Source organism: Heptranchias perlo, chromosome 29 (genome assembly GCF_035084215.1).
Source record: "Heptranchias perlo isolate sHepPer1 chromosome 29, sHepPer1.hap1, whole genome shotgun sequence".
NCBI classification, from domain to species: domain Eukaryota; kingdom Metazoa; phylum Chordata; class Chondrichthyes; order Hexanchiformes; family Hexanchidae; genus Heptranchias; species Heptranchias perlo.
The window spans coordinates 10422251-10445074 of record NC_090353.1 but is presented as its reverse complement, the minus strand read 5'-3'; the positions used below and the strand labels follow the sequence as shown (position 1 = coordinate 10445074).

The 22824-nt window shown below is 45.5% G+C and overlaps 1 protein-coding gene across 2 annotated transcripts in view; it reads left to right on the top strand.

Annotated features, from left to right (window-relative positions):
- The window catches only part of ticam1 (TIR domain containing adaptor molecule 1), a 39146-nt gene extending 16322 nt beyond the window's left edge, over positions 1-22824 (top strand). The window contains exons 2-3 of one of the 2 annotated variants that reach the window (XM_067968100.1): positions 5656-5821; positions 10757-22824. In XM_067968100.1, coding sequence (XP_067824201.1) covers positions 10993-13248 — 2256 coding nt within the window. In that variant the 5' untranslated portion in view covers positions 5656-5821; positions 10757-10992 and the 3' untranslated portion in view covers positions 13249-22824. The remainder of the gene's footprint in view (positions 1-5655; positions 5822-10756) is intronic. The other variant, XM_067968099.1, reaches the window with a different exon arrangement.

Sequence of the window (22824 nt, the reverse complement as noted above, 5' to 3'; positions counted from 1 at the left end):
CTTAGACAAGTGTGGAGTTACAAAGGAAAGCCAGCATGGATTTGTTAAAGGCAAATCGTGTTTAACTAAGTGAGTTTTTTTGATGAGGTAACAGAGAGGGTTGATGAGGGCAATGCAGTTGATGCTGTGTATATGGACCTTCAGAAGGCGTTTATAAAGTGCCATACAACAGGCTTGTTAGTAAAATTGGAGCCCATGGATAAAAGGGGCAGTGGCAGCATGGATACGAAATTGGCTAAGTGACAGGAAACAGAGTAGTGGTGAATGGTTGTTTATCGCACTGGCGGAAGGTATACAGTGGTGTTCCCCAGGGGTCGGCACTAGGACCACTGCTTTTTTGATATATATTAATGACTTGGACTTGGGTGTACAGAGCACAGTTTCAGAATTTGCAGATGACACAAAACTTGGAAGTGTAGTAGACAGTGAGGAGAATGATAATAGACTTCAAGAGGATATAGACAGATTGTGGAATGGACAGATACATGGCAGATGAAATTTAACGCAGAGAGGTGCGAAGTGATACATTTTGGTCGGAAGAATGAGGAGAGTCAATATAAACTAAATGGTACAATTGTAAAGGGGGTACAAGGACAGATAGACCTGGATATATGTGCACAAATCTTTGAAGATGCCAGGGTAGGTTGAGAAAGCGGTTAAAAAAACATACAAGATCTATATAAATAGAGGCATAAGCAAGGAAGTTATGTTGAACCTTTATAAAACATTGTTTCGACCACAACTGGAGTATTGTGTCCAATTCTGGGCACCGCACTTTAGGAAGGATGTGAAGGTCTTAGGGAGGGTACAGAAAATATTTACTAGAGTGGTTCCAGGGATGAGGGACTTCAGTTACGTTAAAAGACGGAGAATCTGGAGTTGCTCTCCTTAGAGCAGAGAAGGTTAAGAGGAGATTTGATAGAAGTGTTTAAAAGCATGAAGGGTTTAGATAAAGTAAACAACGAGAGACTGTTCCCGTTGGCGGAAGGGTCGAGAACCAGAGGACACAGATTTAAGGTGATTGGCAAAAGAACCAAAGGCGACATGAGGAAACATTGCTTTTCGCAGTGAGTAGTTATGATCTTCAATGCGCCGCCTGAAAGGGTGGTGGAAGCAGATTCAGTCATGGCTTTCAGAAATGAATTGGATAACAACTTGCAGGACAAAAATTTGCAGGGTTGGTCGCGGGGGAATGGGACTAATTAGATTGCTCTTACACGGGCTCGATGGGCCGAATGGCCTCCTTCTATGCTGTAACCATTATATGATTCGCTCAAAGGAGGACGAGGTGCCAGAGGAGTAGGGGGACAGACTCCAAGGTGTGATTTGGTGGTAAGGGCCACACCGCCACCGCGGCAGCCTGGGCAGGGCAAGTGGTGGAAGATATAGCCAGGCGGGAGGCTTCATTAAGGGGGAAGGTGTCATCACCCGTCAGCCAGGTTTCCGTCAAGGCCATGATATCGATGCAATCATCCACAATATGCTCATGGATGGCAAGGGAGGGCCTTGTTCACATGTGAACAGACATTCTGGAGAGGGGCGGTGATAGCTGATCCACTGGTAGAGTCCACAGGGTCAGCGCTGGGAGGGGTGAGTGGGACGGGAAGGAGATTGGCAAGATTAGCCCGCATTGGTGCGCTGGGCAGGAAAGCTGGTGAAAGAGTAGGATGGGGCAGTTAGAATCATAGAATCATTTCTGGAGTGGCAGCCAAAACACACACGCGAATGGACACAGGCAATCTCAAGTTACATAGGTGTGGTTACATAGCAAGATTGGGCTAGATATGTCCTGGTAATAAACAGGGAATAGAGAGGAAACAATAAGAGGGAGTCCAAAGTTAAATTTAAAGTCAAAGGTCCCGAGGTGGGATAAGGTTGATGTTGATAGGGTGGAATCAGGTTGGAGCATTGACGAACTGATGTCCAGGTTCGGAGACAGATGTGGAGGGTGAGCCAATGGGTTCCCTCCAATTGCATGCGCTCTCATTTTCAGAAACAGTCTCTTATGAGGAACCTTGTCGAACTATCAGCATGATCTGTAAAAACTCCCACCAACTCCTGCTTGCTGGAATAAAAACAGAAAATGCTGGAAAAGCTCAGCAAGTCGGGCAGCATCTGTGGAGAAAGAAACAGTTAACGTTTCAGGTGGAAGACTTTTTGTCAAAGGTTGGCTGGAGGAGTGAGGCCTCCACATTGAGCAGCCTCCCGCATCACTTTGCCTCTGAAAACCCTCCATGCCAGAAGTTGACTCACGGACCCCTTCAAATGTGTCACCCCATGAATGGGCACTGGTGGGCTGCTGAAGCTCTCGACTCCCCTCGCCCTTGACTTGGAGCAGGTGATCTCAGCACAAACTCTTAACCGTCCCAATGAGCAGTATCTTCCCCCATTCCAGGGAGCAGTGTCTTCCCCACACCCCCCCCCACACCCCCACCCTAGCACAAGGCCTGTTTAATTTGTTCATTGGTAATTTCACATTCTCCAATCCCTCACTGAATAGCAAGGAGAGTAGTTGATACTGATGCAGCGAGCAGTGCATGTCATAACTTGCCATTTTTCTCACTACAGGCGTAGTCGCCTCAGTATTTGGGCTGCCTATAATTTTTTGAAAGTTGGTGAGTATCATTGCCACGTTTCTGCACAAAATGGGATCTGCACACTTTTACAAATGTAAGGGAGCAGTAATGGTAAATAGCTTTATACTTTAGTAGTCTGTGCTAAAATGCCGCCCAATACATTGTTGGTGTAATATTTCCTTAGCTGCATTTTTCATGCGATCAGCACACCCAGATTATCAGCGGATGAATGTTTACTTTCCATTCTTGTCCTGGCTAAATGCAAGTTTTTGTCCAGGCTGCCACGTCATGTCCCTCCATTCTAATAGTTTTATTTTAAATCACAAGCTTTCGGAGCTTACCTCCTTCGTCAGGTGACTTGACGAAGGAGGTAAGCTCCGAAAGCTTGTGATTTAAAATAAAACTGTTGGACTATAACCTGGTGTTGTGCAAGTCCTTACATTTGTCCACCCCAGTCCATCACCGGCATCTCCACATCATTCAAATAGTGTTTCTACTTTTCCTCACTTCATTTCTAATGCGTTGCACATTTGCAGACAAGAACTGCAACCCTAATATTTATCAGCATTGTTTTTGTTTCCATTCTTATTTCCGTTACTATTGGTTTTCTTAATCTCTCTTATTTGCCTTAAGTTATATCTCCCCATACGTCCTAGAGATCTATTTTAGAATGCTTTCCCGCTTCACTAAGCTTATTCTTAGTTTTTTCTCCAATGATCCCCTTCACAAGGGTGAAGTCCTTTCGACATTTGTGTCTCCCTTACATGCCTCCCCGGGCTGGGAATCCGCTTCAAGTTCCACTTTTGCACTGATGTTTAAAATCGCTGGCGGTACTGCTCACAGGTAGTCTGGGTCCTGATCGGGGACCACTGTCCCAGTGTTCTGGTGCAGTGGTCTGGGTCCTGATCGGGGACCACTGTCCCAGTGTTCTGGTGCAGTGGTCTGGGTCGTGATCGGGGACCACTGTCCCAGTGTTCTGGTGCAGTGGTCTGGGTCCTGATCGGGGACCACTGTCCCAGTGTTCTGGCGCAGTGTTCTGGGTCCTGATCGGGGACCACTGTCCCAGTGTTCTGGGTCCTGATCGGGGACCACTGTCCCAGTGTTCTGGCGCAGTGGTCTGGGTCCTGATCGGGGACCACTGTCCCAGTGTTCTGGTGCAGTGGTCTGGGTCCTGATCGGGGACCACTGTCCCAGTGTTCTGGCGCAGTGGTCTGGGTCCTGATTCCGGACCACTGTCCCAGTGTTCTGGCGCAGTGTTCTGGGTCCTGATCGGGGACCACTGTCCCGGTGTTCTGGGTCCTGATCGGGGACCACTGTCCCAGTGTTCTGGGTCCTGATCGGGGACCACTGTCCCAGTGTTCTGGTGCAGTGTTCTGGGTCCTGATCGGGGACCACTGTCCCAGTGTTCTGGGTCCTGATCGGGGACCACTGTCCCAGTGTTCTGGGTCCTGATCGGGGACCACTGTCCCAGCGTTCTGGGTCCTGATCGCGGACCACTGTCCCAGTGGTCTGGGGCAGTGGTTCTCCGTACTTTGGGGCTTCCAGCTGAATATTCACCCCACGATCTGCAGACTCTCTCAATCGTCACACCCATGATAAACTGCAAGGCGACACAAGCTGAAACTCAGATTGAGTTGATGCAGGATTCACAAAATATATAACTGGCACAGTACAAATTTTACTGATGCAAGATTCATGAAAGAAACATATGATACAGAAAGAATTTCATGAAATTTATTGGCAAGAGACTCATGAGACAAACAAGTAACATAGTATGACTTCCATGGATTTAATAGATATAGGGTTGACGAGACTCCCACCAGTTAGTGTAACGGCATGCATCAGCTATCAACTACAGGTATCATTTGGCACACCTGGGGGAGACAAAAAACCGGAGGGATAACCAGTGTCCAATTTGTGGAAAAACTCTGGGAAATTCCTCCCCGACCCCTAAAGGCAATCAAGCAAAGCTCCAGGAGACTGTGGTCAGCCATGATACATTTGCAGAATAAAATGCAGCGATGAGCAGAACTAAACAACTGCACATAACCATGTGAGGCACCCATCAAACCTCTGGCTCGGCGCTGATAAAGTTGCAACGAACTGGTGCAGCATTTGGTTCCCGTGGCCTTTTCTTCTTATTGAAATGTCCCAGAGCCTTTTGACCCCCTTGGATGGCCTCATTGTTTAACAGATGACAATCGGCAACCTTCAAGTGCCTGGCGGCGAAATTGACCTGAGCCCCGAGAGGTTCCGTGTGCGGAGAAGTCTAGGGGCCGTACACTAGCTGCAGCCGTCTCTTGTGCTGGGCTAAGTGAGGCACACTCCCGCCGTGTGACAGACTGCTGCCACGTCTGCTCAGCTGTGTGAGGCCGAGTGGTGTGCTGGTAGACACTGCTGGAGTCTGCAGTGCCAGCTGCAAACTGGACGTGGTCAGGTGGCCAAGGGGTAGGAGCTTTGTCACCCATGGATAGCGGGGTGGTGGTGACTTCTTCCTCACAACACACAAAGGGGACAACAGAGTCAGCAATGGCAGTTGGAACAGCAGGGCCGGCATCCTGAACAGGCAATCCAGTGAAGCTCAATGCTTGGCTCAGCCGCCCCTCGGAACTATCCATCCAAGGTTCCTCTCCTCGCTGCAGCTTGCCAATATGGCTCCAAAGCCATTCCATGGTCCGTGTGAAGCGCTCCGTTCCAGCGCTGGTCAAGAAGAACGACAGGTGGTGCAGTGCGTCGGACGCAAGTCGGTGTTTCTCAGCGATCGTGAGGGGACGTGGATGGGCTTCAGTTATCACCACACCAGCACCTGTGACTGCTTGCATGTGAGTTTGCGATGACCGCCAACGGCTCAGGGGGTCAAGTCTCCCCAGAGACAACCCTAAATGCATCTGGGCTACAAATGCATGTCTGCAAGGGAGTGAGTACTGAAGCCAGAGAGGGCAGTGGCAGACAGCTTGGCCATCACGTATCTGCAGATTATACTTCTTCACACCAGAGGTCACCGTGACTGTATCAGCCTGCTGCTGCTTGACGCTCAGGTGATCCAAGTAACGGTGATTCTTGTTCATTCCTTTTGCAGCATACTCCGTGAACTCTGCAAACAGAGAGTAGATCCGCCGGCAATTCTGCAAACCGCTTGAAGGAGGTGTACTGCAGGAATGTAGCGTCAGTGGGCTCCTTATCCAGAATGTCATTGTGGAACAACAGGCCGGTGACATACTCTGCCAGTGATGATGAAGAATGCAGTAAGTGTTTGATCTTCCCGTTCTCACACTCAATGCGATTATTCGTATTGTTTCCAAATGTCAGCACGTCATGGAGTAGATACGTGTCCCACATCTCCTTCTGCGGGATCCAGTTGTGTAACAGATACACCTGAAATGGACAAAAAGCAGTTAGAACATTGCTGCCCAGGAATCAGCAGACTTACCCTTGTATGCAATTTAGTAATAAGCACAAACCCACCTGCAGTGGTCTGTGGAGCTGACCAATCCTTTCCACACAACTCTGCAGTATCTCCTCAGAACTTGCATTAACCATTTCCATGCAGATTTGTAACATCTCCTCCTTCAGAGAGCTGTGAAGCAAGTAGGTAACGATCCTCCGCTTTAGGTTCATCATAACATGGAAGTGGCTAAAGCAGAACAGTGACCGCTGGCAAACTCTTCCTCACCGCATTAATCTCCTTAATGCCCTTTTCCACAATGACAGTCTGCACATGATCAATGCCGGATCCCATCATTTGTACAAACACTTCAACAATGGCATTCAGCATCTCAAATGTCTCATTCTTTACTAAGGCGTAGAAGACAGCCCTACCCCTGCCAAGATTGTCTTGCACCATGATTTGGTAGAGGGGATAGCCGCCCTTGTTTATCTTGTAGGTCCCGTCAATCAACAAAACCTCGGGAAAGGCCTCAAACCAAGACCGCATTGCATTTGTTGCAAAGGCAATGAATGCAAGATTATCACCGTCCATTTCAACATGCACCTGTCTGACCTCTGAGCTGCTCCAGTGCAGCTATTAGAGCTATTCTGAGGGGACTTGACAGATGCTGAGAGGCTGTTTTCCCCTGGCTGGTGGGTCTAGAACTAAGGGACATAGACTCATGATAAGGGGTCAGCCAATTAAGACTGAGATGAGGAGGAATTTCTTCACTCGGTGGGGGGGTTGTGAATCTTTGGAATTCTTTACCCCAGTGGGCAGTGGATGCTCAGTCGTTGAGTAAATTGAAGGCTGAGATCGATAGATTTTTGGACTCTATGGGGATCGGGCGGGAAAGTGGAGTTGAGGTTAAAGATCAGCCATGATCTTATCGAATGGTGGAGCAGACTCGAGGGGCTGTATGACCTAATCCTATTTCTTATGTTCTTAAATGAAAGATAAGAATACAGAGTCTGCAGCTGAACACAAGGGGCACAAAATACAAATATAAGCACAGGTACCTGTTGAAAGTCCTCCAAATTCAAAGCAGACTCTTCATAGGTAACAAACTCCACTGTTGAGAAGATGTCCTTGAATTGCTGGGTGGTATCTGTGGACATTTCACTTGCCATCATGGATTGCAGCTCTACAGATCAGCACATGGAACAGAATTTCAACTACAGTCAACTCAAGTTGGAATGACAACATGGGAGAAGAACTCAATGGCCCACAGAATTCGCACCTGGATATCTTGACAAAGTGTTTCCTTTCACATTTTGAATCAGAGTGACTTAGATAGCCTCTGTGAAATGAGGAGTGTGGGAGTGAGCAGGAAACAGCGATTAGGTCATGCAGCTTCCACTGACCAGATGGCAAAGAAAGGCTTGACAGGCATTGCTACAATCTTCCAGTCAGCGGAGAGTCTGACCATCGGGAGAGAGGGTTGTGATCGGTCGGGAGCGACATGGTGGGGGGGATTAGGGTCAGGGGGCCGCAATCGGTCGGGAAGGACATGGGGTGGGGGGGGGGTCGGGGCCGTGGTTGGTAGGGAGGGACATGTGGGGATCAGGGGGCCGCAATTAGTGACGATCGGGGTGGTGATTCCAGGTGGAAATGTGCACACGTTTCTTGCCTGCCATTTTGGGGGCTCAGGAGGCCACGTAGAACCAGAAGAATGAGAACTACGCTGCCCAATTTAACCACCATAGAGTCTGGAGCTAACAAAGGCATCAATGCGTGTTTTCAGTGGCAGATAGGCTGAGGTGAGTAAGAGCGAGGGAAAGCAATGTCACTGAGATGAGGCTGGATGGTCTTTGAGAGGGAGAGAATTAGAATCATAGAATCGTTACAGCACAGAAGGAGGCCATTCGGCCCATTGGGCCCATGTGTAGAGGCTCCCTGTCTGAGCCGCTGGACTAAGGGCTAATGCCGCTTCCTAGACCCCCTGACCATGGTTCACATCAGAGCCTGAGGAGGTAATGGAACAAAATGCAACTCGCTTTTAAAGCATTTACGGAACATAACCTACTGAGTGCAAAAGGGAAAGTTCACAACATTCTCACTTTGGTCGTTTCCAGTCGGCCTCTCTTCTCGGCAACTGTGAAGGTGGCGTCGACGGTCTCCGGCTGCGCTCCCGAGCGGGCAGTCTCCGGCTGCGCTCCCGGCCTAGAATGAGTGAGGAGGGAAAACACAAAGAAACCTAAGGGGAGATACTGATAACCGAGCACCGTTTTATTGCTCAGAATACTTGCAGTGTCCAGACAGCAGAATTCCAAAGGTTTTCTCTCGGGCAGGGTGTTTCTTGCAGCATATCGAACGAAATGCTTAGACTGAGACGGGCAGGTCTCTGTTCCTAGAAGAGAATGAGGAAAAGACACAAATGGTCAGAAAACTTGCCCCTCCCAGGCTGCTTGTGAAATGGTAAATCTTGGTCCAGACATGCCAAATAAATGCACAAAGGATGAAAATTGCCCAAGATCCCTGCACCTGGAAGAAAGAAAACACAGCTCACAGTTGCACTAGAAATGAAATGAATACACCGACATAGGGGAGGACATGGTGGGAAGCTCGTTGTACGATGGACGAAGGGGAGGACATGGTGGGAAGCTCGTTGTACAATGGACAAAGGGGAGGACGTGGTTGGAAGCTCGTTGTACGATGGTCAAAGGGGAGGACGTGGTGGGAAGCTCGTTGTACGATGGTCGAAGGGGAGGACGTGGTGGGAAGCTCGTTGTACGATGGTCGAAGGGGAGGACGTGGTGGGAAGCTCGTTGTACGATGGTCGAAGGGGAGGACGTGGTGGGAAGCTCGTTGTACGATGGTCGAAGGGGAGGACGTGGTGGGAAGCTCGTTGTACGATGGTCGAAGGGGAGGACGTGGTGGGAAGCTCGTTGTACGATGGTCGAAGGGGAGGACGTGGTGGGAAGCTCGTTGTACGATGGTCAAAGGGGAGCATATGGGCCTCACCAAATATGCTGCAGCTTTACCTGTACCAGGCAAAAGGCACAGGGAGGAAGACTGGGAGCAAAACCCAGCAATACCGGCAGGCAGTTTCGCATGGGTCAGACCAAATACACTGAACACAATATGCAGCATGTAGCGAACAATGATCACAGACTTTCACAGAGTGAAGATAACCGTACCCAAGGACTTTCACAGAGTGGAGACCTGAAGGATTCCTCAATTGACATAATATACTGTGCTCATAGTGCAGCAAAGAAAAATGTGAGGCCACATAGAGCAAGCACTAGTCTGACTACTATGATTCATGCAGTCGTTGATGATACTACCACGAGGTAGTACTGAGGTTAACGTGCAGCTACTAGGGATCCACGAATCACTACAGTGATTAAAGCAACTGTACTAGTAGCTAGGGCAACTACTATGAATTCACAAAATAATACCGTGATTGAAGCACCAATAAACAAGAAGGTTAATGCGCAGCTACTATGAACTCTCAAATATTAAAGCAGCAATCAACAACTAAAAAACAAAGCAAAGCACAGCCAAAGATACCGCAAAGATACAAGCAACTTCAGGCCCCACAGCAGCAAGCAACTTCACTCCAGCAAGGCAGCAACCAGTGTCAAAAAGGTTTTTTGAAAAAGCAGTCAGTTCTGTCTCTTTTTCAGATCTGCCCGTGAAAATTTACAAGCTCTTCACCGTCTGCAAATCTTCCATCGCCAAGCAGCAATTAAACTCTTGATTGATCTCAGGCTGTAATTACTGACCGCAATTAGTGTCTGCGAAATGGGACAAGTCAGCTTAAATATAGCTCAGCAGCAGAATAATACATTTACATGGTATAACACCCCTGCGCTTATAAAGTAGTGCAACATCTGGCTTACTGTGAGCAATGCCACAGGAGATCTGCTAGTACTAAAATAAGTTACATTCCAGAGTAAGTTGTTAAATATTATTTAAACTACGAGATAAGATTTCATGAATTTGCAGCAGAGGGGTTAAAGCTGCCTCCAGGCACGGCTGTAAGCAGGTTTGGTCTCAGCAGCTGCCTCCAGGCACCACTGGCTTTCTAATGGCGGCTGCCACGTTTCCAGTGGTGGTGGGGGGGGGGGGGGGGGGCGGGGTCTAAAATGAAGATCAACTGCGCATGCGTGAACCAGGGGCTCTGGTGGCGGGATCTGCGGTGCATGCGCGGCCGCATATCGACTGCGCATGCGCGACGCGCGCGCGGTTTGTGTTTAGCGCGTGGGAGGAGAGGACCGTTAAATTCCTTTTGTGCTGGTTTCTGTTGAATAAATCAGAGCTTCCCTAATGGCCCAGTGGATCCAGATGTGGACCAATGGATACAGATGTGTCCCGACGTAACGATGAACCACGGAGACCAGACGATCTCGAGTTTGAACGCTGGACTGGACTAAGTCAGCTGATTTCGACCAGGAGTGGCAGCTGGGCTGTGTTATGGTTGTCTACATAATAAGATGAAGATCCCTGCTCCCGATTGCTGTTCATTGTCTCCTGCTGTAACGTGTGTGAGCGTGGACATTGCATGAAGAGAGGATGGCTCTAGCCTGTGATGTCCTCCATGGGTAATTAGCCTGCTGCCACACCTTCTAAGTTCACACACGAAGAATGGCTACCTGGAAATGGCACCAGAGGGCAGGCAGCACCCATGGAATCATACCGCAGTGTGACTAAACAGCTTAAAAAGAGAGGGGAGGAATAGGCATACAGGATTAATCTTGAAAATTTTGTTGACTAGAGTAATGACTCCTGTCTTGCTTTTCTTTTGCAGATTGAACTGATGGAGCCCAGCAAAGTATCTCAGTCCACCTGAATTTTGGTGCTACAAGATGTAAATAGGCTTTGCAGACTGACAAACCGCCCATCCCCGGTATGATGTGCCCAAAAGGTGGTCTCCTGTTGTCAGAACAGTCTGGGTGGGATCAGAAGCAATGTTGAAATACACTAACACAGGATGGCTCCTTCGTATTCCATTAATCTGGCTCTGTTCTAGCAGTAGGTGTGATCATGGCAGAAGATTGTGATCGCACTCCATCCTTCGATGATTTGTTTGACATTTTGTCCGGAATCCCAGAGGAAAGACTGCGCAGTCTGTGGTATAAGTTTAATCCTGAAAACTCGAGAGCTTCAAAAGCTCATCAACTCGCTCATCGACTCCTTTATAGCATCGTATCGTTCTTCTTGAAAAAGAAAGACGAGGTTGAGAGAATAGCACGGTCGGTGTCAAGTGATGCACCGGCTAACAGATCCGCTTTGTACGTTTTCAACAAAATTCAAGGTTCAGACGGTGTTGCGTTGGGAAAACGGGGAGCAGCTGAAACACCAAATGAAGAGTTCGCTGAAGAAGATGGCAGTGTTCTCACAGACCTGGCTCGGATACTCATGGTTCTTGTGGAGGAAAATCTATGTGGCCCCTCCGTGAGGGACCGAGCATGTCGAGCTGCCATCAAGGTGTTCAAGTCCAACAGTCAAGACCGCAGTATGGAACTTCGAGAACTTATTGAAGAATTTAGCTTGCAGTGTGGTTCTCTGGATTTTGAAGATGAGGAAAATGCTGAAGTATCAGCTTTGAAGTCAATTGAAGAGCCAAGCCCGAGTATGAGATCAACTATTGCATGTAGAACCAATCCGATGACCATCCCAATTCAAAAACCGACTGAGTCACTTAATACTTCAGAAATTACAATGCCCAGTCATTTTGAAATCAGTGCATCTCCTACTGCATCATTCATTTCCAGTTCATGTCAAGACAACTTAAACTCCTCAATAGCAAACCCTGAAGAGTGTGGAGTTAACACTGCTAATTCTACCAATGTGTCTTTGAATAATTATAATAATGCTGTATTGAATCTACCTTCTGCCTGCTGTGTAGAGGAGCGGAAGGTGACCGATAGCACGAGGGCTCAGCATGGGGAACAGGAGGGTGCACTCTCAGTTTGTCCAACAAAAAGCTCATCAAGAGCCAAAGTGAACGAAACGAGACCAACTGAATGTACTGGGAATACAAAAGGTGGTCTGGTAGTTACTTCAAAGTCAAAATTGTCGGGGGACCAGGGGACAAGGAATGGAGAACATACCAATTCCATTTCACACAATCCTTCACTGGGAATGAGAGGTAACCAGACTAACTGTTCTGCAACCACATCACTTGGTAAATTCAGCCCTTCCGGAGTTCCCTCTGAGATCCCTTTTGCACTGAGCGCTACCCTTAGTCTGGAGGAGAGCTTTGAGAACAAATTTTACCCTTTTGTTGTCTTGCATGCCTCAGAGGATGTGGAAATTGCAGAAAGCGTGCGAGTTAGACTGGAATCATTAGGGGTGGTGGGGGGTGCAACGTTTTGTGGGGACTTCTCTATCCCGGGACAGTCTCCAATAAAGTGCATTGAAGATGCAATTAACAACTCTGCCTTCACAATCCTCCTCCTCACAAACAATTTTAAGACACGCTGGGCAGACTACGAGACCAATATGGTCCTGATGCATTCAATCAATAATGAGCACAAGTACAACACAGTCATTCCACTGCTACCGAAGGAGGATTGGTTGCGTGAAAATGAGATCCCTTTTGCACTGAACGTAATCCATGGTCTGGATGAGAATTCCAAATACTTTGAGAGGTATGTAAAAAAGACGTTTCGTAAATGTGTACTTGAAAAGCATAAAAAAGTCTGGCTCAGTGAGCAATGTCAAAAACAGACTCAAGAAAAAATAAAACAGGTCGAGAGAGATGTTCAGCGTGCCCAGGAAGCTGTATCAGCTCGAAATGAGTATATGCAACTTTGCAATCAACTAGCCCTGATGCAACAACGTTATCAATTCTTCCAGCTATCACCAACAACTCCACCGCATCCAGGATCTGCTGCAGTTAATGGGCAGGCACAGCCCATGTTAAACCCACCTCTGTATCCAGGCTTTGGTTTCTCTGGTGTATATCCACCAGGCTTTAATTATCCCCTACCACCGGGCTTTGATTATCCCCTACCGCCGATGTTACCTAACCAACAAAATTGCAACCCGCATCCTGCCTTCTGCCAATTTATGCAACCACCGTTTCAGCCCTTGAATCCTGGCAATAGCCAGGTAGGTCAGAATGTAACTGTCAGTAGTTCTGCACAGCAGCAAGGCCAAGGCCCCAACATAATCCAGATTCAGCACGCCACAAATGTACAGATAGGGGACTCCAACCAGATGACAATAACTGAATCCACTGAGAGCAGTGAAAGCACAGATGGTGAAGAGGAGGAGGATGGTGACCACAATTAGATATATTAGAAATTATTGTTGATAGATGGAGGAATCAAAGGCCAGTTGAAATATGGATCCTGGTAGAGACACCATTTGAAAATAAAACCCACAAATGTATAATTTCTTTATCTTGGTGATGATGGCTGTGCAGGAGGGAGGAAATATTCCGATTTGCCAGCAGTTTTTTTCCATGGGGTATTGAGCCATACAGGGTCCATGCCTAACGCCCAATCTGAGCTCAGTTATCTGATCACAGCAAGGCTTTGGTAGGGATGCTCGCAGCCCTGAGCTTCTGACGATTAGAATCAGCCCCGCGGTTCCTGCTCCTGATTGCCACCTGGTGGCTGTGTGGCTGACGGGCAAGAATAGAACTCGACGACACGGTGAGGTTCCCCTCTCCATGGTCAATGGCTCATTGTTTAAGCTCACACATGGGGAATGGCCACTTGGTCTTAGAGAGCAAATGGCATCCACAGAGCTGCACTAGTGTGAGTCAGCAACTTCTGGAGCAGAGGGATGGGGAAATTCGGAGAATAAAACATCTTGTTGATCCAAATAGAATTGTGACCATTGTACCGCTCGATATTGGGCTTTAGACAATTTGAATTTTAAATTTTTAAAGATGTTTTGTGTTATTTTAAAGTGCATTCTGTGCTTACTTTTGGGTCAGCTCTTGGAGAATTCTATCAAAAAAAATGAATCTTTGCTTTTGACGCCGTGTTACACAACAACCTCAATCTCTGCTGACAGTCCTCTTTTACTGTTTAATATAGCTGAAGTTCAGACGAAGCTGTGCTCTGACTAAGACTGGGAAGAAGAGGAGTGAGTGAAAGAGAGTGTGAGAGACCAAGTGGGTGAAGAGAGAGAGCGTAAAACTGAGGGAAAGGAGAGTGAAAGAATGTAAAACTGTATGTGGGAGAAAGACTGTGCAGGATTGAATGGGAGAAGAGCTGGAGTTTAAGACTGAGAGGAATAAAGAGAGAGACCTCTGACTTTTGCTTTCCCTTCCTGAACTTCTCTCCATCTCTGGCAATGGGCCACCTACATTCATCTCTTACAAGCCCACTGACTTCCACCGCTCAATGGATTATGCTTCTTACTGTTACCATCTATCCATTCTTCCCAGACTCTCCATCTCTGTGGCATTTTCCACTGATGACTCCACGTTCTTTCCTAAGCTTCTGAAATTACCTCCTTTTTCTTCTAACAGGATTTTCCCTTGACTGTGGTTGACAGGGTACATGACTGTCAGTGTCACTTCCCAGGCCTCTATCTTCACCACTCCCCCTCCTCTCAGATCAACAAGATTCTCCTTGACTTCACTTTTCCACCAGCCTCTGCATTCACCAGATCATCATCTACCACATTTATGATCTCACCACCAAGCACATTTCTTCCTCCCCACTCCTCTTTTCTCCCCCCCCCCCCCCAGCTGCCCCTGTATCCCTCTCTGCTTTCCAGAAGACCCATTTACTCCATGGTACACTGGTTTATTCCATTAATCCATTAACTTCCTCAATCTGTTTGGAGTATCTCTTATCTTTACCTCCCCCTTCTTTCCTCTCACTTTACAAAGCAATTTAATCATTTTTCAGTTCTGAGAAGGCTCTTGCATCTAAAACGTAAACCAGTCTTTTTTTAAACATATGCTGACTGACCTGTGTATTTCTGCCCTTTTCTGCTTCTATTTGGGGGAGACATAGAGACACAAAGTGTGTGTGTGTGTGTGTGTGTGTGAGAGAGAGAGAGAGAGAGAGAGATATCGAGAGGTAGATAGAGAATGTGAGGCTGAGACGAGGAAAGAAAAACAGAGGGGGATTGTGGGGGAGAGAGAGAGAGAGTGTGAAGGGGAAGGAGAGAGAAACTGAATCTGAGTATTGGGAAGAATCTTGCCAGTTTTTCCACCTAGTTTCTGTGCTGGTTTAGTTGTGAGGACTACAGTAGCTTTACTTGATGCCTAAAATAGAACTAGTTAAAAATGATTTACAGAATCCTTTATATTTTCTTTGCCATATTTCCATTGAGGCACCCAGTCACCATTCTTACAGTACAATGTTAATTCACACTTCAAACCAAAAAAGTGAGTGTTCTAAAGTTGGTGGCGCTGATACTTTGACTCTGGTTATCCGACATCATACAAATTTAAAAGGGAGTTCCCAATGACGCAGTGGGTAAAGGTAATGCTTTATGTGATTAAAAAAATGCAAGTTGTTGTTGTTGGCACTGAGCCATGCAGAACAGAAAACCTTAGCTTTGCCCTTTTCTCATGCCTTCCACTGTGGAGAACATCACAGCCGAGCCCATACCTGGTGTGACCTGCTGTCCGCACAGGATGGGGACAATCAGAGAATGAGGGTGGTCGGTTTCTGTGCAAGAAGAGCAAGGGGTAAAATTGGAAGGGAAAAAAGAAATCACTTCAGCGACTGTGAGGTGCACAGCCTTCATTTTCGATCCAGCTTGCAAATTTGTCCAAAATTCAAATGGCCGTGTGTGCCCGTCCCAGCTCCTGGCTCTTTCATTGTTTAACCTATTCTAGCAATAGTGGAAGTGTAATCTCGTGACTCACTAAACCACACATGCTCTATGAAGTCTGCTAGTGTACTTTCAGAAAACATTAAAAATGTTTATGTTATTAGTCTTATAATAATGGAATGTATTCTTAAAGGGGAAGTGTGCACTGCTGAATTATCTGTCCACTTACTGGTGTGGATCACTTCAACTACTGAAACCATTCCTGAGGTCCATAGAACTCCACCGTATGGAGAGTTCAATTCAAAATATTTATCCAGTGCTTGCTGTAGGCAATAGTTTAAGGGCATAAAACAAGAAGTTAGAGAGTTACTGGTAAGTGCACAGATATCTGCCTGTCTAACATTCAAGATTGGCTCAGTTGCTACGTGCAGTGCCCTGTATAGTATCGAGCCATACGGATCAGGAGGGTTGCAGGTTCCCCAGTATGTGCTGAGTTAGATGATCTTAGCCGCAGTGGCGCTAGGGCACCCCACTTGGCCTCAGCACCCCTGGACTAGGGAGTGTTGCTGCTCTTTATCTCTATCCAATGACTCCTGCCAGAACTTGGTCACCCAATGTCCTCAAATGCACAACAGGATTGGCCCCTGTTGCTGTTGCCCACCGAGGTCAAATAGTCTACGGGCACTCATTCCTTAGACTCCCATGTGAAGAATGAGTAACTACTATTCAGGTGAAAGCACTTCCTCTTTTGAGGGATGTTTGGGGAAAGTTTCTACTCACTCGTTCTGGTTCAGCTCTGCTGAAACTTGTTTGTTTTTAACTGTAAACACACAGTGTCCTTTCTGATAATCTTTGGCGATTAGAATTTAAGTCTTGTTTACAGCAAAAAAACCTGCAAATCTCTCCCTGATAAATAAGCAAGGAGCTCTATGCAGCCTGCACTGTGAATGGTATAGGGTGCCATTAATACTGAAACTGCCCTCTTTGGGGGAAGGGGTGAAGTGGGGCCTGGCAATGGGGAGGGATTAGAATTGAGTCAATCCTCCGTGGCAGATTCTGCATTGTGATGTCTGAGTCAGGCAGATCTGCTGTACTCCAGGGCCCTGTTGATAATTAACCAGCCAGTCCTGACTTATTGATTAGATGTGGACTGGTAGACCTGTCACTGGGGACGAGGATTCTTTCCACACAGTTGGAGATATTCCTACAAGCCAGTGTCCTAATGAGCAGGCTGGTCCTAGCCAGACAAGCAGTGGGTAGTCTACCAGTATTTTTTGATTTTTAAACTCCCAGCAGTGCCAATTTTCACCTAAATTCTCTGGGTTTAGGTACAGAGGTGTGGACTTGCAGATAGAGTGTGCACTTCACATCGGGCAAACTCCACCTATGTAGATTTCTCAGTAGTTTGAAAACTCTTGGTGATGGGTTTCCACATGTCAGACACCCAGCTGAGCAAAATTAAAAAGACTGAAACACTCTCGTTGCTGATGGAGAAAGGATATCTAAAAATTATTTGAGAGACTTCAAATTATGCAGGCTGCTTCTCAACATTTATTTGGTAACATAAAAAATCCAGTGAATCAACTGCTAAACAGGCCAGACCGGTAAACTCCTGATTTATAATTGTCTGGATCTTGCAATAAAATCATGGCCTTGAAATTATGTTGTGGGACGGTAATGCTTTGAACATTTAATGTTTGGCTTAACACCACTGCAAAAATAGTGGCAAGAGGAATTTCAGAGCAATGGATCAAGATTTTCCATGCTAATAATCTCAAGGCCAATGTGTTTTTAGAAGTAAAAAAAAAACGCAACTGGAAACAGATAGCAGCTTAACCAGCATCTGAAAGAAAGAAGACAGGTTTTCGTTTCAGGTGCATTTTAACAAAAGGTTACATCCAAAATCTTAACCTTTCTCTCGTTCAGGTGCTGATTGACCTGCTGTGTATTTTTTAGCATCTTCCATTAATGTGTTTTTTTTTAATTTAGTGTAAAGGGTCAGGAATGTTTCCCTGGCCTCCACACAGCCACTTCCCCTGTTCCATTTTATTTAAAGACTGCCATCTTGCATTCCACTCGTTTGATGACCAGAATGCAGCCCTTGATGAGTTGCAAAAGTGATACTGTCTCACACTAACTGACAAATGAAAATAATTCCGTTAATAAACGTTAGTTGATTATTGTTGATCTGTTCAAATTCTAGACCATAAAATCATAAGAGATAGGAGCAGGAGTAGGCCATTCGGCCCCTTGAGCCTGCTCCGTCATTCAATGAGATCATGGCTGATCTGATTTTTACCTCAACTCCACTTTCCCGCCCTTTCCCCATATCCTTTGACTCCCTTGCCGATCAAAAATTTGTCTAACTCAGCCTTGAATGTATTCAATGACGCAGCCTCCACAGCTTTTTGGGGTAAAGAATTCCAAAGATTCACGACCCTCTGGGAGAAGAAATTCCTCCTCATTTCTGTCTTAAACGGGCAACCCCTTATTCTGAAGCTATGCCCCCTAATTTTAGATTCCCCCATGAGGGGTAACATCCTCTCAGCATCTACCCTATCGAGTCCCTCAGAAATCTTGTATGTTTCAATAAGGTCTCCTCTCATTCTTCTAAACTCCAATGAGTATAGACCCAACCTGTTCAATCTTTCCTCATAAGACAACCCTTCCATACCCAGAATCAATCTAGTGAACCTTCTCTGAACTGCCTCCAATGGAAGTATGTCCTTCCTTAAATAAGGGCACCAGAACTGTACGCAGTACTCCATATGTGGTCTCACCAGCACCCTGTACAGTTGCAGCATGACTTCCCAGCTTTTATACTCCATCCCCCTAGAAATAAAGGCCAATATTCCGTTTGCCTTCCGGATTACCTGCTGCACCTGGATGTTGACTTTTTGTGTTTCATGTACGAGGACACCCAGATCCCTCTGTACCACAGCACTTTGTAGTATTTCTCCATTCAAATAATATTTTGTTTTTTTATTTTTCCTCCCAAAGTGGATGACTTCACATTTTCCCACATTATATTCCATCTGCCAAATTTTTGCCCATTCGCTTAACCTGTCAATATCCCTTTGCAGACACCTTGTGTCCTTATCACAACTTGCTTTTCCACCTATCTTTGTATCATCAGCAAATTTGGCCACAAGACACTCTGTTCCTTCATCCATGTCATTGATATATATTGTAAATAGTTGAGGCCCCAGCACTGATCCCTGCGGCACCACACTAGTTACAGATTGCCATTTTGAAAATGACCCTTTTATCCCGACTCTTTGTTTTCTGTTAGTTAGCCAATCCTCTGTTCATGCCAGTATATTACCCCCGACACCATGAGCTCTTGTGCAGTAATCTTTTATGTGGCACCTTATCGAATGTCTTTTGGAAATCCAAATATACTGCATCCATTGGTTCCCCTTTATCCACCCTGCCTGTTACTTCCTCAAAGAACTCTAATAAATTTGTCAGACATTATTTCCCTTTCATAAAACCATGTTGACTCTCCTTGATTGTATTATATGTCTCCAAATGTCCTGCTACTACTCCCTTAATAATGGATTGTAGCATTTTCCCAATGACAGATGTTGGGCTAACTGGTCTATAGTTTCCTGCTTTCTGTCTCACTCCCTTCTTGAATAGGGGTGTTACATTTGCGGTTTTCCAATCCGCTGGGATCTTTCCAGAATCTAATGAATTCTGGAAGATTACAACCAATGCATCCACTATCTCTGTAGCCACTTCTTTTAAAATCCTCAGATGCAAGCCATCAGGTCCAGGGGACTTGTCAGCCTTTAGATCCATTTGTTTACCTAGTACTTTTTCTCTAGTGATAGTGATTGCTTTTAGTTCCTCCCCTTTGCCCCTTGATTTTCTACTATTATTGGTATATTATTAGTGTCTTCTACTATGAAGACAGATACAAAATATCTGTTCAATTCCTCTGCCATTTCCTTGTTTTCCATTATTATTTCCCCAGTCTCATCCTCTAAGGGACCAATGTTTACTTTAGCTACTCTCTTCCTTTTTATATAGACTGTCAATCAGTGATAAATGTTGACTGGAAAGTTTTAATGGGCTCCTGCCTCTTTTTTTTCCTGTTACTTCTACAGATAAAACTTTTCTATTGTACTATTTACATATAAAATGGTTTATTTAATCCATGATCAGTTTCAAATCTTTGCCTGATCCAGCCTGATGTTTACTGTGGAGCTATTTTAATACAGTGAATCCTGTCTTTAAGAGTGCCTGTCTAGAATTACCCCCTACCCATAGCTGCTAGTTAACATTCGGCCTGCTATCCATGGGTGGTCGATATTGCAGTTTGAGACTGTGCAGAAGGGGGCCAAGCTGCTGAAATTGAGCACTCACTCAGTATAATAAAACGCAACTGCAGTACTTGTATTCTGCTACTAGGTGTCACTATTGATGTTAATAAGTAAAATACTTACAAGGTACGCTGATGCCATCTAGTGGCACAACAACTTCATTACTGCACCAATCCCCAGTGATGCCTTGAATCCAGTATTAAAATTGCATCTGGGAGTGTGAGTGGAATCCTAGTTTCAAAACCCCAACTGTGAATATTTATCCCAAATTTAAAGTTGTGAATCAGTCCAATATCCTGTTAAGAAATCACCAATTTGTCAAAACCACCTAAAGTCAGTTGTAGAGGCAGTCAATTAAACTCCGGATTCACTGTCTGCTTGCTGTTGATGGGAATAATTGGAATTTATGAATGATAGGGGAGAACTAATGGATAGGAGCCTTCTCGTGATGTTACACCAGTAAAGATTTTGCAAACAATGTATAACATTTTCAAGGATTAAAATGTTGAAATGGAGACTCTGGTTTTATTTAGGAATGCTGCGGCTTTTTTTGGGGGGGGGGGGGTTGCGGTGTTCTTTTTATTTTAAAGTTTGAGGAATGCATTCTGTGACAGGTGGCAAGACTCATTTACTGGACCACAATAGATATGGATAAGAGTCATTCAGGCCATCTTAGCCCATCCATCCAGAAAGAATGTGCATTTCCCCCCTCCCTTTCCCCCCCAAGGACTGAGTTACGAAGAAAGACTAGAGAAACTTGAGCTTTTCAGCCATGAAAGTAGGTGACGGAGCGGGAACCACTTAAAGGTCATATAACATAGTGAACTGCATCGAAAAGGTAAACCCTAAACATAGAAAGACTTGCATTTATATAGCACCTTTCGCAACCATAGGACGTCTCAAAGTGCTTCACAGCCAATTAAATACTTTTGAAGTGTAGTCACTGTTGTAATGTAGGAAATGCGGCAGCCAATTTGCGCACAGCAAGATCCCACAAACTGCAATGTGATGATGATCCGATGATCTGTTTTTAGGTGTTGGTTCAGGGATAACCCAAACATAACCATAACTGCATTAAACTGTGACAGTAGAACAAGGGAGCACAGTTTCAAACGAGTGAAAGGAAAATTTAGGGCTGATGTCTGGAAGTTTTTCTTCATGCAAAGAGCGTCAATATTTGGAATGGACTTCCGGGTAGAAGAACTTTACAGTGTCCAGCTGTCTGTTAAATGTTTTCTGGGTGTTCCCTTCCTCATCTGTTCCAGTGAATTCCTCATAAGCCCAATTTTGTTGTCTGCATCAGTAGAAGGTTCTGACCAGAGATGAGACACTCAGCACTTCCATTTGCCCCTTTATTTTTTTACTCATTGATTTATCCTGTTTGAATTTTTTGCAATTCTTAGTACTGTTGGAGGACCAGAGCGGAAGAAATACAGATGGATAGGGGGTTTGAAAACTGGAAGAAAATGAATAATCATCAGACGGCTGGGAGGGGCTTAGGAGTAATATTGTAAAAATGGAGCCAGTAGGTGTGGTCCTGAGCCAAACGGACCAGGAAGGCCCCTGGTTTGATCCCTGGTCTGTGCTTAGATACTTAATCTCAGCCTAGATCAGTCATTATAGTTGACTCAATGCCCAGAACCAGTAAGAGGCAGCAAAATCAGGTAGAGTCGCTCCTTCAAGTGGCTGACCGATGTTTCCTGCCAAAGAGCAAGTATGATGCTGGTTAGGACAGTTTGGACTTTAATGCTCCCTACAACCAAACAGCCCACCTGAAGTCACTGCCCGGGTTTGCATATAAAGGATGGCCATTTGTGTGTGGCACTTTGGAGCTGCTGGCAGCCGTAGACCTCAAACCCTGGCTGGAGTGAGCGTCTTCATGAAAGGAGGGGAGAAAAATGGAGGAAGATGCTTTAGTTTTTTTACAGTAGGTTGATGTAAAGCCACATTCTAATCCTTTCACACAATTTTCCATTACGCAGAATTTTTAAAAATTATAGTCTGAGCCTCTACTATTTCTTCCTGGAATATAAACCACAATATCCCAATGATTGGTCTACCTTAAGGTTGATTAACTTCTTCAGTACCATTTCTCTTTGAACAATAACCTCTACCAATAGTTCCACACCCACCTCAGGTAATTCTACACTGTAGCCATCTCCTCTGTAAAAACTGAGGAAAAGTACTTACTTATTATCTGTCATTCTGCACTACCTGCATTCCTCATTCATCTCTTAGTAGCCTTACTGTTACCTTGACTGTCCTCTTAGTACTATTGTGCCTATAGCCCTTTGTTGCCCTTTGTGGGTTTTTTTGCCTATTTTCTCAAAGACAAATGCTGGAAGTACACCACAGGTGGATAACAGCATCAATAAAGAGAATAGGTTTGGGTATGTACCTCCTCAATCAGAAATGAAGACCGAAAGATAAGTAATATTGAAAAATAAGGGAGAGAAATGGGAGAAGCCGAAGAAGTCAGAGAATCAACAGAAACAGCAATTACTGGGAGAGAGTTAAATGGGTTTAATAACTGGCAAAATGCTTCATAGAAAACTTAGATAATATAGAATATTAGTGAGGTGATGGGGAGACATAAAAAGGTCAGAACGATGGTAAAATAGTTAGGAAGGTGAAAAGACATGAGCGAGGCCCATACAAACAAAAAGACTACAAAATAGGGGACACTACTTAGCAAGTTTGGCAACACTATTTGGGCAATGCAGCTGCTGCCTTCATTTTCTGAATGTTTATACAATAGGGGCTGTTTTTAAAATAAAACTAAATTTACTGCTTT